We start from the raw sequence: 19,503 nt of genomic DNA, 5'->3' as shown, positions 1-19,503 counted from the left end.
TGAGCTTGGGCAATACAGTGAAATGGAACTAACAGTTCCTTGTCTTCCGTGCATATTTATTCTGCAAAGTATTTAATTTTTGTTCCCATTTTACACAAGAGGAATCTAAAGCCTTAAAGGGTTAAGTAACATTCCTGAAGTTATGTAGTAAGATGATGGAGTTGCAGGGGACTTGTGAAAATGAAAGTTTAATTTTCCAAATAGGGCTAGGTTGGTTACTTAGAAAATTTTAAATGGGATGAATTTTCTTAATCTGCTATGGACCAATTCCTCTATCAGCATAGTCTCTTCCTGTAGACAAATCTGAATGGGAATGCAAATTATAATTAGCTCCTTTAGTGAACCTGAAATCAGAAGAAGGGGCATTAATTGGATAACCTTAACGTAGCCTCAGCTTGGGTGTATTCTTCTCCTCTGGGTTTGTATCTGCGTCTTGGAATTCCTAGGAAAAGCCTTTCTAAACTTGAGCTGAAGTACGACTCTCTTCCTCTTCACTCCTTTGAATTCCCCCATCAATGCAATCTGCAGGCCATCTTCTTTCTTTGGGACATTCTATACAATATACATATATTAAGGGCTACAGTTTTAGTAAGTCGTGTGTGTCCTAAGGTTATATATTGGTCTCCTTGATTGGATTTTGGGTGTTTTCAATTTGAATTGATCCTAATCGTTTCTTAGTTTCATTATAACTAATCTTGAGGGGATATCTTGTTATCAACCCCAGGTACCACCTATATAAATATCTGTTTGTCTCAACATGAGTGACAGGTTCCTGATCTGTTTTACTCTTTTGGGCAGACCCAGTCATTTTTTTTTCTTTCTTCTGCAGTCTCCAGTTACCTGTAGGAGGCAGTATAACACAACACGTAATGTAAGCGTCTACTTGGGCTTAAGGTCAGAGGACTTTGCTCCTAAATCTCTACTTTTTGGGCAGGCAAATTAGTTAACTTCTAGTTTCCTTATGTATGCAAAGTATATGTGCCAGCACAAAACCACTTAGTGCCGTTATTTATTATCATTATTACCTTTTTGTTTTGTTTTTTTGAGACAGTGACTCTTGCCTAGGCTGGAGTGCAGTGGTGAGATCAAGGCTCACTGCAGCCTCCTGGGCTCAGGCATCCTCCCGAGTAGCTAGAACTACAGGTGTGTGCCACCATTCCTGGCTAATTTTTAAGTTTTTTGTTGAAACGGGAGTCTTACTATGTTGCCTAGGCTGGTCTCAACCTCCTGGACTCAAGCAATTCTCCCACCTTGACCTCCCCAAAATGCTGGGATTACAGGTGTGAGCCACTGAGCCAGGCCATTATTACTCATTTTGATCACCAATCAGTTCTTCTTTTTATACCTTCAGAGACTTTGTGGCCATCAGGTTCTTTGAACATACTGAGCCTATTTCTCATACATGCAATATTTCTCAGCTTCACAAAGACACTCTTAATGTCTTGTCTTAAAAACATGGAAATGAGAGTTTTAGAATTCTTCAGGCAAGAAATCAGTTTGAGTCTAGGAGTACTAAACTCCTATTTTCCCAATTATTTCTCAGAGTCCCGTTTCTGAGAGAGATTTGGCCACATCTTAACACAGTCATGTACTGCATGATGTTCTCAAGGATGGACTGCATATATGATAATGGTCCCATAAGATGATAGTGGAGCCGAAAAATTACTATCACCTGGTGATACCGTAAAGTTGTAGTGCACTTTGTTTTGTAATCCCAGCACTTCAGGAGGCCGAGGTGGGTGGATCACTTGAGGTCAGGAGTTCGAGACCAGCCTGACCAACATGGTGAAACCCTGTCTGTACTTAGTGTAGCCTAAGTGTATGGTGCTCTTAAAATCTACAGCAGTGTATAGTAATGTCCTAGGCCTTTCATTCAGTCACCACTCACTGACATACCCAGAGCAGCTTCCAGGCATGACCGCTCTGTTCATGGTGAGTGCCCTATAAGGTGTGCCATATTTTTACTGTATCTTTTTCATGTTTAGATAGATTAGATACACAAATACTATCGTGTTACAATTGCCTAAAGTATTCCTTACGGTAACATAGTGTACAGGTTTGTAGTTTGGGAGCAATAGGCCCGGCCGTATAGCCTAGGTGTGTAGTAGGTTACTAGGTTTGTGTACGCTAAGGCACAGTGACAAAATCGATGCATCTCTCAGATCATATCCCTCTCGTTAAGTGATGCATAACCGTATGTCATGAAAGGTTACTTTCCTTTAAGTAAGAAAAGTATCTTTTTGTTAATCCCTTGGTAGTGACCAAAAAGTTAACCCTTCTGTTAATTGGACCTTGGTTATTGTGGACTGTTCATGGGAGAGTCTTTTAAAACATGCTTTCTGAGTCTGTGTTTTAAGACTTCTGTTTCTGAGGTGTCCCCCTGTATTTATAAGGATATGAGGGACAATTAATAGTTTAATTTTGACTAACAATGTAACAATTGACTACATCGTCAGAGTCAGGTTTAATGATTAGCTCGTTCAGTATCTGACCATTTGGCCCAGAAGACTTTAAAATTCCTTAATAACAGTGATTACCACTTATTCTTGGTTTAGACCACTTTCTACCTAATTGTGAAATTTTCATAGCCTAAATCACACATCCTGTCAACTCTTCCTAGGAGAAATATGCACCCAAATATATTATTGTTGTAAATTTAGTTAACCTTTACAGAAACTAAGTAATGAATTCAGACTAGCGATCTGATTGAAATTTCCACTTGGAATATATTGATGTCAGTAGCTGAGCAAACAAAGAATGTAAGGCAGATCTATCAGCCTAATTTGTTTTTGGCAGAAATAAGGGCGGAAGGTTGGTTGGTTGGTTGGTTAGTTGGTTGGTTTTTAACACTTTAGGAAGAAAGTCTGAAAGACCTTTCACTGAGGAAAAATCGATTAGAGTTGAGCCTGTAGCCCATTAAATTCTATTGTTTCTTATTTATATATTTTACATATAATTTATTGTTTGTGTTTTATTCAGTAACAGCTAGTTCATAGCCCTTACGCTTTTCAAACTTGTTAGCAGTGTCTGACTGTATACCTTACTGTATTCCTAGGGTTAGCTTCCTTCTCCATCTTAAATTTAGCTGTATTAGGTTGATGCAAAGCACTGGAGATAAAAATCTATAAATAAAACAATCATTCTCTCTGCCCTCAAGGAACTTGTAGTTTAGTAAGGAGAGAGAGACATGACTGAAAAAAGACGCAGATACCATGGTAGCAGTATATAATCAGAGTACATTGAATTTTTTTTTTTTTTTTTTTTTTTTTTTTGAGACAGGGTCTCACTCTTGTCACCCAGGCTGGAGTGCAGTGGTGTGATCTCGGCTCACTGCAACCTCCGCCTCCTGGGTTCAAGCGTTTCTTCTGCCTCAACCTCCTGATTAGCTGGGACTGCAGTCACACGCCACCATGCTAGGCAGATTTTTGTATTTCTAGTAGAGACGGGGTTTCAGTATGTTGGCCAGGATAGTCTCTATCTCCTGACCTTGTGATCTGCCCACCTCAGCCTCCCAAAGTGCTGGGATTACAGGCGTGAGCCACATGCCTGGCCTGAAGATTCTTAAGGGAGTGATCAGTTCTACCTGCAAAGGTTGGAAGAAGCTTGTACAACTGACTCTTGAATTTTAATTGCATTTAATAGGTGTTGACCAGGGTGGGTAGGGCATTTAGGCAATGCTGTTAGAAACAGCCTGAGGAGGAGCCAGGCGCAGTGGTTCACGCCTGTAATCCCAGCACTTTGGGAGGCCGAGGCGGGTGGATCACTTGAGGTCAGGACTTCGAGACCAGCCTGACCAACATGGTGAAACCCTGTCTCTACTGAAAATACAAAAATAAGCCAGGCGTGGTGGCCAGTGCCGGTAATCCCAGCTACTTGGGAGGCTGAGGCAGGAGAATCACTTGAACCTAGGAGGCACCCCACTGCACTCCAGCTGGGGCGACAAGCGAGACTGTGCCTCAGAAAACACACACACACACACACACACACACACAGCCTGAGGAAAGTGAAGAATGGTATTTTAGAGAAGGGAGAGTTTGGTTGCTGTGCAGGATGAAAAATCAAGTTTGAATAGGTAAACTCGAGGTCATGGAGGATCTCCTGTCATGCTGAAAACATTAACTTTTATTCTCTTAACAAATGGGCAACAATAACAGTTTTAAGCAGGGGAGAATCATTATCAAATGTGTATGTGTTGCAATCTAGAGGCACCTGCGTAGTGTGTAATGTGGGTTTAGAGTTTGAGGAGAGAACTGGTTGGCAGGATGTTATAACCTGAATAGGCTGGGCGCGGTGGCTCAAGCCTGTAATCCCAGCACTTTGGGAGGCCGAGGGGGGTGGATCACCTGAGATCGGGAGTTCAAGACCAACCTGACCAACATGGAGAAACCCCATCTCTGGAAAAAAAAAAAAAAAAAATTAGCCGGGCGTGGTGGTGCATGCCTATAATCCCAGCTACTCAGGAGGCTGAGGCAGGAGAATCACTTGAACGCAGGAGGCAGAGGTTGCGGTGAGCCGAGATCACACCCTTGCACTCCAGCTTGGGCAACAAGAGCGAAACTCCGTCTCAAAAATAAAAAATAAAAAGTAACCTGAATAACCATCGTCTGTCTGCTCCCTAACACTTACAGGATTAGAATTTCTGGGGATAGTACTTAAGCTACCAGAGAGGGATGCCATCACTCAAAGATATAGAGGTGATCAGAAAACTGCAAAAGAGACCTTCTTGTCTTTTTCTCTACCAACTATTATAATTTGTCATTGCCACTAGCATGTATTTGTTTGGCATCACACTTGCTATGGCCTTGTTTGTCTTCCTTCTATAAAATGAATTTGTTCTAAAATTTGGAAATAGAAATTGCTGTTTTTGTTCTTCCAGTATATTCCAGTGGGTTGCTGCAGAGTGATAAAGATTTTTATGTTTTCAATGCTTTTAGTTTACACTTAAATGTTTGTGTTGGAAATGTCTTTTCTGCTAATTCAGTTATTGGAAAAGGGCTAACTGAGTAAGGTAGTAAATACTAATTGCTTGTTTCTTTAACTGAATAACATTTTCCTATCATTAATGGATTGACTGCAGGTGTGCTGTTTGACGTTCTATTACTTGTAACTGAAGTTAGCCTCTCTTCCTCTACCGCCGCGAAAGTGTAGGAGACTGGGTGATGGTCTTGTATTCTCTACAAGTTGGCTGTGTTGTTTAGGCCCCAAGCTAGAATGCTGATGACCCTATTCTCTTCCTCCACCCCTTACATCTGTTTTATCATGCAAGTTCTGATGATTTTTAGGCTATTTTTCTAGGCTCTGCTTCACACCTCATTGACATCTATCTTCCCTAATTAAGGTCTTTTTTTCTTGCATGTATGTTGCCCTATTAACAGTAGCTTTCCAGAGGGTACGTGGCTCACACCTGTAAACTTAGCACTTTGGGAGGCCAAAGCAGGAGGATTGCTTGAGCCCAGGAGTTTGAGACCAGCCTGGGCAACACAGGGAGACTCTTATCTCTACAAAAGTTTTAAAAAATAAAATAACTGGGCATGGTGGCACACACCTTTTAGTCCCAGCTACTTGGGAGGCTGAGACAGGAGGATCCCTTGAACCCAGGAGGTTGAGGGTACAATGAGCCATGATCTAACCACTGCACTCCAGCCTGGGTGACAGAGTGACACTGTCTCAAAAAAAAAAAAAAAGGAAAAATAGCTTTCCAACTGGTCGCAGTATCTGCAGTCTTCATTCCTTGATAATAAATCTCTACCTTGCTGCCATAGTCATCTCTCCTCTTTGCTATTTCAATTATATCACTGCTTCTGAAAACTCTGTAAGGTGCCTATAGCAATGGTTCTAATATTTGGGAGGGGGAAGGGGGTTCAAATCTCTTTTTTTTTTTTAAGAGATAGGGTTTTGCTATGTTGACTGGGCTGGTCTTGAACTCCTGGCTACCAGCCATCCTGTCGCCTTCCAAAGTGCTGAGATTACATGGCCCTCTTTTTTAATCTGGTCAAAATGGATGGACATTTATGTCTGAAATGTGCCCAAGTGCATATTTGCATTCCATAGGGCTTTTTAGAAAATCACACTGAAGTTCTTTTACAAATCTTAACTTTTGAGGATGCTATAGACCATCTTATGTTTTTTTTAAAATGCTGGGTTTTTTTTTTTGTTTTTTTTTAAATGCTGTCTCATTTACTTGAAGTGCTCATCCACCCATCCCACTCTTGGATCCTTTAAAGCTCTGCTCAGGTCTTGTTTCTTCCAAAAAGCATCCCTACACTTTAAAAACAAAAAACAAAACAAAACAAAAAACTGGATTAGATACACCTGCTTTCTGCTGTTATAACACCTTAAGAGTCTTACCCACTAACAGAAACTTCAAATTAGCAACTGAATCATTTTGGTTCTCAGTGTAGACCCTGGCCAATGTAGGTATTCATTTAATGCTTATTAAATAAATATGTAAAGTTAGGACTTTTCAAGCGTTTTCCTTTGAGTAAAATATTTACTGTTTTGTAGCCTATGTTCTGGAAATATTGAACATCTAGATAATAGGTTATAAGGATTTTAACTAACTGGACACTTATCTATGTCTTCTAAATTTTGGAAGACTTGATAATTGACGTCTCATCCGGACTAAAGTTGTACTAAAGGGCATCTTTACAAATAAAAAAATTCAAGGTTTCATATTTAGCTCTGAATGTCTGTTTCTTTAAAATCTCCTTGTTTAGCCAGTTTAGACTAATGTCTGAACTAATCGTGTTTTCCTGTTTGGGAGAGAGGTTAGAAAAGGTTACTACATTTGAAAAGACCAGTTGTGGAAATAGTAATTTTTTTTAACTTATCAGTGATATCTGATGTTATCGGTATACTAAAAGTGGACATAGAACGTTGAAGGAACCAAAGAGGCAAAGATACCTGGAGTTATTAGGGACCTACTTTAAGATATTGTCTCTGGCACTAAGAACTTATTAATTTATTGAGTTTAGCAAATAATATTGGCAGTTTATTTTAGTGCTTTGTGCTTATTTAGCTCTTTTACCCAAATCCTCTAATAATAATCTCCTTAGAGAGTACACATACTGTTGGAAATAATTCATTTTTTTTGAAGGGCATATTTATGTGGTTTCTTTTTTTTTTTTTTTGAAGGGCATATTTAATAGCTGCTGCAGACATGGAATAGTGCCTTAATCAGTGGTGAACAAGAAATTGCTATTGTTGGTTATAAAAGCAAGGGACATTAATGTTCTTGTTCTTGTACCATAGTAATGAGAAAAAATAGTGGTTGAATAGTGTTTAATTTGTACAGTTTGTGTCAAAGTAGAATGGGCAGATATTTTGGTGGATAGGCTTTTGTCTTAGTTATACAAATTAGGACATTTGGTATGATAAAGGCAGAGAATCTTAACAATTGGCACTGGCCCAGAAAATTCAGGATGCAGTGACCATAGCGTGTTATGACTGCTACAGTAGGCATAGCCACCTCCTGAAGTGTTTTCAGCTGCTTGATATACAGACTTTAGGCAGTTCTTGACTTGTACATGCTAATTCACTGCTTCCACAAACACTTCATAGATCTATGCTGCCAGATATTCAGTGTTGAAAACTTTTGCTTCTTCCAAATATTCATACAGTATTCATACTTTTACTATAATATGTGGTAGATAGAACATTGAACCAAATGAGCTTGGGTTCAGGTACAGCTTGTGTAACAAAGTTTAGTGTTGAGCCTGCATCAAAGCAAGATTCTTCCCCCTTATTTGTAATTTCTGTAGAGAGCATAGGCAAATTAATAAAATTTACTCAGTCTCAAAAGGGAAACCAAGTAAACAGAATGATGCTTTTGTAGAAGGTTACACTGTCCAAGTAATTGTTATAGGTGTTTTTAGTATCATTCTTTACATTTTCACACAAGTCCTAAATTGTTCATTTCTCTTTGCTACATGATACGAAATTTCACAACATACTGGTTTTTTTTTTTTCTTTTAACCAAATATTTGCAACAATCCAATACAACATACTGGTTTAGTACAAGAGCTTAGGTTAAATAAGTCTTATTATTACCTTACTTCCTTTCTCCAGTTCCCCAAAAACAAAAATAAGGGTATTACTCATGAATGGACTTGTTTTGATTCCTCTATCCATGACTTAACAGTTTTTGCAGAATTGGATGTTTTGGTAGGAGGAGAAAATAGCTAATTTAGAGCATGGAACATTATTATATGGTGGGGGGGCATGGATGGGAGTTTTTTGGTATAAGGGCATTACACACTTGGCACAAGAAGGGTACGGGAAGGTTGCCAAGGATCAGTCGAAAATGAGGAAATTTCTCTACTTTGTGTGCTTCATTCTGTAGTGATCATATACCCCAGATTCACAGAGTTTTTCATACTATTCCGTTTTCACAGTGAAACAGTTGTGTCCTGGAATCTTTTTTTTTTTTTTTGAGACAGGGTCTCAGTCTGTTGCCCGGACTGGAGTGCAGTGGCGTGATCTTGGCTCACTGCAACCTCTGCCTCAGCCTCCCAAGTAGCTGAGATTACAGGCACGCCCCACTACTGCCCAGCTAATGTTTGTATTTTTAGTAGAGACAGGGTTTCACCATGTTGGCCAGGCTGGTCTTGAACTCCTGACCTCAAATGATCCACCCACCTCAGCCTCTCAAAGTGCTGGGATTACAGGCGTGAGCCACCATGCCTGGCCATGTTCTGGAATATTAATATTTTGGTTCTTTCAGTTGACTTCTCATACCTGGGAGAAGCACTATAATTTTTAGATGGACTGGGTTAGTTTCAGAGAATTGAGATGACAGTGTGTGTGGCCTCCTGTGACATGGACTCAAGTAAAGCTAAAATTTTTATAATTTAGCCATGCACGTGATTGCATTAAGTCATGTTTCGTGATTGTTTAAGAATCCACCATTTAGGATATTGTTTGTGAGACTACTTTTGCAGTCTTGTCATCTCTACACCACTTCCTCTCTTCTAAGCATGTCAGTCCTTTGAGCCTGTTTACACTCTAGTATTTATTTCTCCATGTTTTTCTCCATGCTTGTAAAATCATAGATCCATGTAGTGTGTATATATTTTATTATTTTATAGAAATGGTCTATGTTTAACTTAATATTTTCTGCCAAAGAATTGACACTTGAATAAGGTCAGTATTTTCAGCTATCTTTTCTACTACAAATGGTCTAAGCAGTTTTTCTTTTGGGAAAGAGATGATTACTTCATTCGTTTAGCAAAGTGTGCCAGGCACTAATCAAAGTGCTGGAGGGATATTCAGCTCTGCCTTGAGGGAGCTTACCCACCTAGTCACTGTATGAGGAAAGTCATAAAGTTTTAATTAACATTTGTAATACTGACTTATAGTTTAAGGAAAAGGCTCAGGGATAGTGACTTTCCAAGGACACCCAGTTAATAGCTGATACAGACAGCATTCTGAATTCTACATCATACTCTTATTCTTACAATTATATCACACAATTTTAATTGTGATGCCAAGTAGAACTATAATGAATACCTGTATGATAAGAAGCAAAATTTATAAACATTTAGAATTTTGAATTCAGGAATTTTAATTTACCTTTCAGTTTATAGTATTTATGACCCGAAAGAGATAAAGCATTTTGAAAGTTGATAGGAAATTATATAACCAGATATTCCTATAGTTGAAGCAAATTTTCCCCTTAGGGTCTTGCCTTTATCTCTAGTTAGATTTAATTAACTTCGTTGACCTAAACTGTTTGATTTTAATGTTTGCCAAGACTTAAAATTTACCTTTTTATTAATAGTAGATAGGGTGATATGCCTAGCATAAAATATAACTTGGATATTTTAAGTTCAATCAGGGGAGACTGTTGCTTTCCTATAGAGATAAAGCAAACTCATTTAATTCCTGTAAATGAAAGTTTCTTTCCTTAAGAAAATAATTGCTCTTAATTTTAATTTTAAGAAATTCTCAATTCCTGTTCTTAGCTTATATTTGAAACATATAATATGATGAATGTTATTTTTAAAATGAAATCCTGCTGATCTTCAGTCAGATGTGTTTGATTTTTTTTTTTTAATAATAGCTGTGGATTGCACCACCACTGTTCACTCCATTTCTTGATTACTCATAAATTAATATATTTGATTATCGCTTTTTAAAAACTTGATAATTGTTTTCCTTGGTTTGGGAGTTTTTTAAAAAGTCAATAAAGTTTAATATTAATGTTTTTTATCCAATTACAGGAGTCAGAAATACCATCAGAGGAGGGGTACTGTGACTTTAATAGTAGGCCAAATGAGAACTCTTATTGCTATCAACTTCTGCGACAACTAAATGAACAGAGAAAGAAAGGTATTCTTTGTGATGTCAGCATTGTGGTAAGCGGAAAAATCTTCAAAGCTCATAAGAACATCCTGGTTGCAGGCAGCCGTTTCTTTAAGACTTTATATTGCTTTTCAAACAAAGAAAGCCCTAACCAAAACAATACTACCCACTTAGATATTGCTGCAGTTCAAGGTTTTTCAGTCATCTTGGACTTCTTGTATTCTGGTAACCTGGTGCTCACAAGCCAAAATGCCATTGAAGTTATGACAGTGGCCAGCTATCTTCAAATGAGTGAAGTCGTTCAAACTTGCCGAAATTTCATTAAAGATGCCTTAAATATAAGCATTAAATCAGAAGCTCCAGAGTCTGTAGTTGTGGACTATAATAATAGAAAACCAGTTAATAGAGATGGTCTGTCTTCATCACGGGATCAAAAAATTGCCAGTTTTTGGGCAACACGGAATCTTACCAATTTGGCCAGTAATGTAAAGATTGAAAATGATGGTTGTAATGTCGACGAGGGCCAAATAGAAAACTACCAAATGAATGACAGTAGTTGGGTCCAGGACGGATCTCCTGAAATGGCTGAAAATGAATCTGAAGGTCAAACAAAAGTGTTTATTTGGAATAATATGGGCTCCCAGGGAATTCAAGAGACTGGCAAAACAAGGAGGAAAAACCAAACTACAAAAAGATTTATTTATAATATTCCACCTAATAATGAAACGAATTTAGAAGATTGCTCAGTAATGCAGCCACCTGTTGCCTATCCAGAAGAAAATACACTACTCATCAAGGAAGAACCAGGTAAATATTGTATATACAAGGATACTTCCTTGTTCATCCTAATTCTAGTTGGATATAATCTTGAAGTATATTTTTAATTGAATTATTTTAATTATAAAGTAATACTAAAGTTGTTTACAGAAGAAGAGGGGACATCTTTCAAACACGTAACATTTGGTATATTTTCTTTGTCTTTTTTCAACACATACATATGTGGGTTTATCAAAAGATGTATTAATTGCCAGGTATTGCATATATTGTTAAGGAACGTGGACTCTGCTGCATATACGGGTCTTTGACTTTCCTCATTTTTAGCCTCTGTGCTCACTATTTTATACCCAGTGCTGGGAAAGATAGAATCTTTAGTTGTAATATATAATCACTTTGTCATTTCAGAGACCCCCTTAACCTTTTTTATTTTGTTTTTGGCTGTTAAAACATATTTAAGTGTTTCAGAGAATTTTGCCAATTATGAGATTATGGTATTCTAGTTTGTTTAGGGCTACTGTTCTTCTGTTATTTTTTATTTATTTTTTTGAATTGGAGTCTCGCTCTATAGCCCAGGTTGGAGTCTCACTGCAAACTCCGCCTCCCAGGTTCAAGCGCTTCTTCTGTCTCAGCCTCCTGAGTAGCTGGTACTGCAGGTGCATGCCACCACACCCAGCTAATTTTTGTATTTTTAGTAGAGATGGGGTTTCACCATGTTGTGCAGGCTGGTATCAAACCCCTGACCTCAGTTGATCTGCTTGCCTCGGCCTCCCAGAGTGCTGGGATTACAGACATGAGCCACCACACCTGGCCTAGAGCATCTAGCTACTGTTCTGTTCTCACCATAGAAGCTATTTTGTTTGTCTACTGTCACCTGATTTTCATTCACCTTTGCATTCATTGCAAAGCCTCTGAGGCCTTTCTCTTCCATATGTTTCTCTCCAAAAGTTCTATAGGAATCTTAGAGAATCACATTTATGGTGAGAATTTTTTTAAAAGAAGGAGAAGACCACTGTTTTTAGTTTAATCTGGCTGTGCATATCTTTATTTGAAGAAGCTCAGTGGGTTTGAGGTTTCCTATGCATACCTGAGGCTTGTCCACCACTGTCATACATTATTTAATGCTTGTTTTTTTCACTTCAAAGCACCATAACTGTTCGGTGTCTGATTTATATGATGGTGGTCATCTGAGGATGGAGTATTTTCTGTTAAAGGAATCACTGTTTTTAGTTGCCAGAGGGCAAAATGCCATAGTAATCCTGTGAAATGTTCCTCTGGCTTTTAAGATTCGGGTTAGCTTTCAGTGGTAGGAATTTGTGTGTGTGTGTGTGTGTGTGTGTGTGTGTGTGAAATTTTTACTGTGTGAAAATCAGCAAGTGTGTATATATAATGAATACTATATATCTTTTTCCCTTGTACTTTATATCAAGTTTTAACAATAAAATCCCTGAGACAATTTGGTTAAATGAAGTATTAAGGGTAGATAGACTCCTTAGCTAGCACTTTGTTTTGTCTTAATATAGAAGACCTTGACAAATTTCTCATTAGAGCTACGTTGTCTTTCTGCTGTATGGATTATTTCTATTTAACAGTATGGTGGGAACCCTGTAGTGTTTTTAAATATACACACTTTACCTTAAAGGAATAAATAAGATGTTTTGGGTGTAGCGGTTGTTTGATGGTAACTAATCAGCAGTAACCCCATTTAAAAAATTAATGCCACGTATAGTTGGAGTGTTTAAAGAAAAGCATTGATAATGAACCACAACACATACTTTCAACAATAACATTACTAGCAATTTTTATCAGGTATCTCCTAGCCATGGTTGTATCAATGGACTAGTTCTATCATGAATTAATTGGTGGTCTAATATGCTTTATCTCTTACATCTGTTTTGTTTTTTTGTTTGTTCGTTTGTTTTTAAACGGAGTCTCACTGTTGCCCAGGCTGGAGTGCAGTGGCACAGTCTTGGTTCACTGCAACCACTGCCTCCTGTGTTCAAGCGATTCTCCTACCTCAGCCTCCCAAGTAGCTGGGATTACAGGCACATGCCACCACGCCTGGCTAATTTTTTTATTATTACTAGAGACGGGGGTCTCACCATGTTGGCCAAGCTGGTCTCGAACTCCTGACCTCAAGTCCACCCACCTTGGCCTCCCAACATGTTGGGATTACATGCGTGAGCCACCGTGCCCAGCCATCTCTTAAAAAGGATTATTTTCATTTCATTGATAGCAGTTTGGTATCCGAACCTTGCTTAACTCACAAATTTGGTTCTATCCGTGCCACCAGTGTTATTTGGTGGAAAAAATAAGTGGGTCTCAAAAGAGCATTATGGTTGGGGTATAATATGATATGGAGCCAAGGACTGGCAAATTTTTACTGTAAAGGGCTAAAACAGTAAAAAAAAAAAAAAAAAAAAAAAAAAAAAGACTTTCACCTTTGTTGGTCATAAAAATCAGCTCATCAACTCTGCCACTTGTGACATGAAAGCAGTCATTTGTAATAGGTAAACAAATGAAGGTAGGTGTGTTCCAGTAAAACTTGCCAACCCTTTGTATATAGCAGTGGTTCTTAATCATGTATGCACGTTGGGATCACTTGGGAGCGTTACATATTTTTTTTATTTTTTATTTTTTTATTTTTTTTTTGAGACGGAGTCTCGCTGTCGCCCAGGCTGGAGTGCAGTGGCGCGATCTCTGCTCACTGCAGGCTCCGCCCCCCGGGGTTCACGCCATTCTCCTGCCTCAGGCTCCTGAGTAGCTGGGAGTACAGGCGCCTGCCACCTCCTCCGGCTAATTTTTTGTATTTTTAGTAGAGACGGGGTTTCACCGTGTTAGCCAGGATGGTCTCGATCTCCTGACCTCATGATCCGCCCGCCTCGGCCTCCCAAAGTGCTGGGATTACAGGCGTGAGCCACCGCGCCTGGCTTGGGAGTATTACATACTGTAAAGGGTCTCTATTCTGTGGATTCCAATTTAATTGGTATGGAATGTGGTTTGGATGTGGAATTTTTTTTAAAGTTCTACAGGTAATTTTATGAGTTAAGGTTGAGATCAGCAAGTATTACTATATTAGAAGGAGCCTAAATTGAGTCAAACATAATGAATTTAAAATTTAAAAATAAGCTATGCCACCTACCCCCTGTAGTCCATGATCAAATTAAGCTCTTGTCCTCAGTTTCCTCATTAAAATATTGTGTTGATTTTATTAGAATTATTATGAAAATGAAGTGACAAATATGAAGTAACTCTCTTGGTCATGGCAATCCTCCTTAAACTTGGAAAAGACTATTGAGGTTATTCATATCAGTTTTCCGGTGCTGTGTACTTTCTACCAAATGCCAGATAGATGGTCTTAGCCTCAGCTTGATTTTTTGGCTGCTTGTAAAGACTTCCTTAAGCAGCTTCCAGTGTAGGATGACTGATTATTAGGTAGTCATTTTAAATGTAGCCAAAATTTGCTTCTCTATAACTTCCTAATTCTGTCGTTGGGAATAGTATAATTTATAATTAATTAATTAATTAATTTATGGTTTTTGAGAGACAGAGTCTCCCTGTGTCACCAAGGCTGGAGTGCAATTGCATGATTTTGGCTCACTGAAACCTCCGCCTCCCAGATTCAAGCATTCTCCTGCCTCAGCTTCCCAGGTAGCTGGGACTACAGCGTGCACCACTGCACACAGCTAATTTTTGTATTTTGTATTTTTAGTAGAGGGTTACACTATATGTTGGCCAGGCTGGTCTCAAACTCCTGACCACAAGTGATCTGCCCACTTTGACCTCCCAAAGTGGTGGGAATACAGGCGTGAGCCACTGCGCCCTGCCTGGAATAGTATAATTTAAACCTAACCTCATTACTCTAATCTACCTGATGACCCTTCAAATGTTAGACATTTAAAAAGTCCTGTTTTTGTAGGCTGTGTGCTCTTCTGCCCACCTTGTGATGAATACACAGAATTTACTCTAACTTTCCAGGCAAGTTCTGATCAATATAGAACACAGTCAGCCTGTGTTTACCAACGTTAAGGCCTTCCCAAGGTCATTCAGCTAGTAAGAGTAGAAAGAGGCAGGTTTCATATTTAGGACTATTCTGCATTAAAACCTTGCAATTAACTACTAAAGTAGTAGATTCCTATCTTTTTAAAAAAATTAGTTCCTTTTGGGGGAAGGGGGGGGAGGGATAGCATTAGGAGATATACCTAATGCTAAATGATGAGTTAATGGGTGCAGCACACCAACATGGCACATGTATACATATGTAACAAACCTGCACATTGTGCACATGTGCCCTAAAACTTAAAGTATAATAATAAAATTTTAAAAATTAGTTCCTTTTAACTTTAAAATATTTTTATGATCCCCAGCATTATTAGTTATGCTTTAATTTCCATTTATTGAGAAAACAGTTTTCCATGAAATAAATGCTTTTAAATGAATTTAAAGTTCTATAGCAAACATCTGAAAAGTCTTAGTGAATTGCTCAATCTGCAAACAATGCTTGGCATGTTTGGATTTGGGAGGGTCTCTTCTAGTTACTGTGTCTTCCCCCAGGTCTTCAGCACAGAGTTTGTAAGATACAGCTCTAATAATGCTGTCTTGTATAATGTTGAAGCTTTTGTTTGGGTGCCTTTTAAAGATTGAGATAAGAAGGTGTACCCATATCTGCAGGGTTTTTATTCAGATGGTATTTTTTATCTTGAAATTAACATATTTGTTGTTTGACTCACTACAGAGTCATATTTGTTGTTTGACTTCACTTCAGATCATTTCTTATACACAAGAATACTTGAAGGTAGAACTCAGAAAAGTTAGAAATTTCTGTTCTAAGAGAATATACACATACTGGGATTATGGAATAATTAAAACTGTCAGCAAAAACTAAAATCTGGGTAATCAAATAAGGGTAAAAATGATGTCATGAGTGGATTGCTCTGATAATGTAGCAATTTGAAAATCCTTGTCTTGCTATTTACAACCAGGAAACATTAGATTTTAGCCAAATAAAGCAGATAACCTGAGATTAGAAATTGAATTACAGAAGTACAGATAACTAGTGCCTAAATTTGTTTTACAATGTGTGTTCACACATGTTGTGTCCCATTTAACTAGAACAAGTCAGGTGTTAATCTCATTTTTTAAAATCACTTTATTCTGTGGGCTCATGGAACATGGTTTTCTGAGCCTAGATTTTTAAATTTATACCTGTCGTACTAGCAACTTCTACCTATTATAAATAATTTTACTCTACTCTGTATGTACGTTGCATGTGTACATACCTTATTTTGAAATGACAAAAGAAACAAATTAGTAAAATAAAGTAAAATTGGCAAAGAAGTTAAGAGTGCTCATCATGGATATAAATGTGGTTGCCCTAATTAAGCTTTTAATTGGCTCTAAGATACTAAACAGCCTTACTCAACAGAGAAAAACATACCAGTTCTACCAGGATGACAAACTTCCTGGTACTGACTTCTGAAAGGAATTTCTCCAATGTGGTTTTTTATGTAGTTGACACCAAGTAATATAATGGACAGTTTCCTCAGATATTTTCTAGTAAATGCAGCAGTCGATTATTATATTTTTTAATCTTTGCCACAAGCTGATGTAGTTCTATGTAAATGATTTTTTTTTCCTTATGCCATACGAGTACTCAAATGTAAGGTAATTTTAGTTGATTAAAAGATAAAATTTAGAATTCTTTTAAACAACCTGGAAGTTTCTTTAACCTAGACTTCTGATGGAAAAATAGTTTTGCAGCATTTTTATGTTTGTATTAATCTTTACAAGTAGAGTCGAAATCAAGTTTAAGCTTTGCATTTATTTGTGTAATTGCTTTTTTCATAAAAAAGCAAACAATTTGGTACCTTGAAAACTATTTTGAGAAAAGAATATCCAAACTAGATAGATTTAAGAAATCGTAATAAGGCATATATTTGAGGCAGAGTCTTGCTCTGTCACCCAGGCTGGAGTACAGTGTCATGATCATGGCTTACAGAAACCTCAACCTCCTGGGCTCAAGTGATTCTCCCGCCTCACTCTCCCGCAATCAGCCCCACACAGTACTTGGGACTACAGGTGGGCGTGCACCACTATGCCTGGCTAATTTTTTTTTTTTTTTTTTTTTTTTTTTTTTTTTTAGTAAAGATGAAGTCTTAGTTTGTTGCCAAGGAGGCTGGTCTCAGGCTCAAGGGATCCTCCAGCCTGACTTCCCAAAGTGCTGGGATTACAGGCTTGAGCCACTGTGTCCAGTCTAAAATATGTTTCAAAACCATGGGACATGGCTTTGGTGAAGGAGACTTGGGCTTTACATTCAGTTTTGCCACAATATTAGCCTTGAGTGTATCCTAGACAGCCTCCCTAATTGGAAAGAAGTAAAATTTCTACCTTTAAATTCTGAAATCTTAAAAGCTCTGAGGACTCAAAGCTTTTTCTTAATCATTTTGGCAACAAATCAGCTATTTATATTTTTTTTACTTCCTTAAATGTGAATATTCATGGGTTTTTTTTCTTTTTTTCTTTTTTTTTTTTTTGAGATGGAGTTTCACTCTTGCTGCCTAGGCTGAAGTGCAATGGTGTGATCTCGGCTCACTGCAACCTCCACCTCACGGGTTCAAGCAATTCTCCTGCCTCAGCCTCCCGAGTAGCTGGGATTACAGGCATGTGCCACCATGCCTGGCTAATTTTGTATTTTTAGTAGAGACGAGACAGGGTTTCTCCATGTTGGTCAGGCTGGTCTTGAACTCCTGACCTCAGGTGATCCCTCCCCCTTGGCCTCCCAAAGTGCTGGGATTGCAGGCGTGAGCCAGCACGCCCTGCAAATATTCATGTTTTATTGTATAAATATTAGTGTTTTGTATAAATATTAATGTTTTGATTGTAGGGTACTACTCCAGACCCCACATGGGGTGTTACAGTCATAGCTATAAAATCTGAAAAATTCTGCATTCTAAATCTTACCCCAAGGGTCTCACTTAACAGATTTATGGACCTGGATTAGTTTTTATTCTCTTAGGAGATTCTGAGTGTTTTGCTAAACCTCTTAGGCATCCTATGGAGTATGCTATGAAGGATGAGCTACAAATCAGAATTTAATTTCATTTTTCATTAGTAACTTGGGGGGGGGTTCTAATAATTGGGGGAGGGTGCTGAAGGCCAGATGCTTACTTACGTATTTATTTATTTTATTTTATTAAGAGACAAGATCTCCCTCTGAGGCCAGGCGCGGTGGCTCACGCCTGTAATCCCAGCACTTTGGGAGGCCGAGGCGGGCAGATCATGAGGGCAAGAGATCGAGACCATCCTGGCTAACACGGTGAAACCCCGTGTCTACTAAAAATACAAAAAAAATTAGTCAGGCGTGGTGGCGGGTGCCTGTAGTCCCAGCTACTCGGGAGGCTGAGGCAGGAGATTGGCTTGAACCCGGGAGCGGAGGTTGCAGTGAGCCGAGATTGCGCCACTGCACTCTGGCCTGGGGGACAGAGCGAGACTCCGTCTCAAAAAAAAAAAAAAAAAGGTCTCCCTCTGTTACCCAGGCTGGAGTGCAGTGATCATAGCTCACTGCAGCCTCAAACCCCTGGGCTCAGGTGATCCTCCTGCCTCAGCCTCCTGAGTGGCATGGGCCACCACTCTTGGCTAATTTTTTTTAGATATTTAAGATAGAGACAGGGTCTCCTTATGTTGCCCACACTGGTCTCCAGCTCTTGGGCTCAACTCTCCTCCTGCCTCAGCCTCCCAGAGTCCTGGGGTTGCAGGCATGAGCCACCGTACCCAGCCCTGATGCTTATTTTTAAAAATAAATAATAGCTAATGAGTTATATCATATACTAATGCATAAGAATCTTCAGTATTTAATTTTAAAAGATGGTAGTACACAGCCATATGGTAATGGAAATAGTAGTCTGTCACTTTTTCCCCTTTTGCTCTGCTTACTATTGCTTTCCTTCCCTGTATCATACTTGACCCAAGAAGTGGCTGCACTGGTGATTATTACCTGTAAGTTAGAAACTCTTCAAGTGGTCAGAATAAAGCTGAAGAGCTGTAGAAGTCTTATGTGGGTCAGTTAAGGCATTTTTGTGACTTCTTCCTGCTAAAGGTGTTAAGTTGTCTAAACCATATAAATGTCAGTCCCTGAAAGTTTTTTATAGAACTGAATTTTTGGTTTCTGATACAGACTTAATATATAGTAGGGTGACCAGATAGTGTAAATTTTCATTCAAAGCTTTACTCTTCAGAAATGTTACAACTTTCTGGGAACTCCAAAACAGCTTTCCACATATAATAGGAAATTTGGAAACGTTTTCATTTAAAATCCAAAGACACTGAGCAATAGGCCACATAATGTCAAGATTGAGGAGTCCCTTATGCGAAACTTATTCACAATAGGGTGACTGTGGGGTAGAAACATACTCAGTGCCATGTGATAAA

The 19,503-nt window shown here is 38.5% G+C and overlaps 1 protein-coding gene across 2 annotated transcripts in view; it reads left to right on the top strand.

The window, feature by feature from the left end:
• ZBTB10 (zinc finger and BTB domain containing 10) overlaps positions 1–19,503 on the top strand; it is a 42,007-nt gene that overhangs the window by 4,904 nt on the left and 17,600 nt on the right. For both annotated transcript variants that reach the window (XM_012496043.2, XM_003269482.4), the window contains exon 2: positions 10,221–11,109. In XM_012496043.2, coding sequence (XP_012351497.1) covers positions 10,221–11,109 — 889 coding nt within the window. The remainder of the gene's footprint in view (positions 1–10,220; positions 11,110–19,503) is intronic.

The sequence above is a fragment of the Nomascus leucogenys genome, chromosome 16, assembly GCF_006542625.1.
Source record: "Nomascus leucogenys isolate Asia chromosome 16, Asia_NLE_v1, whole genome shotgun sequence".
Lineage (NCBI taxonomy): Eukaryota > Metazoa > Chordata > Mammalia > Primates > Hylobatidae > Nomascus > Nomascus leucogenys.
Note: the sequence above shows the minus strand (reverse complement) of the source record. Positions and strands in the feature narration are given on the sequence as shown.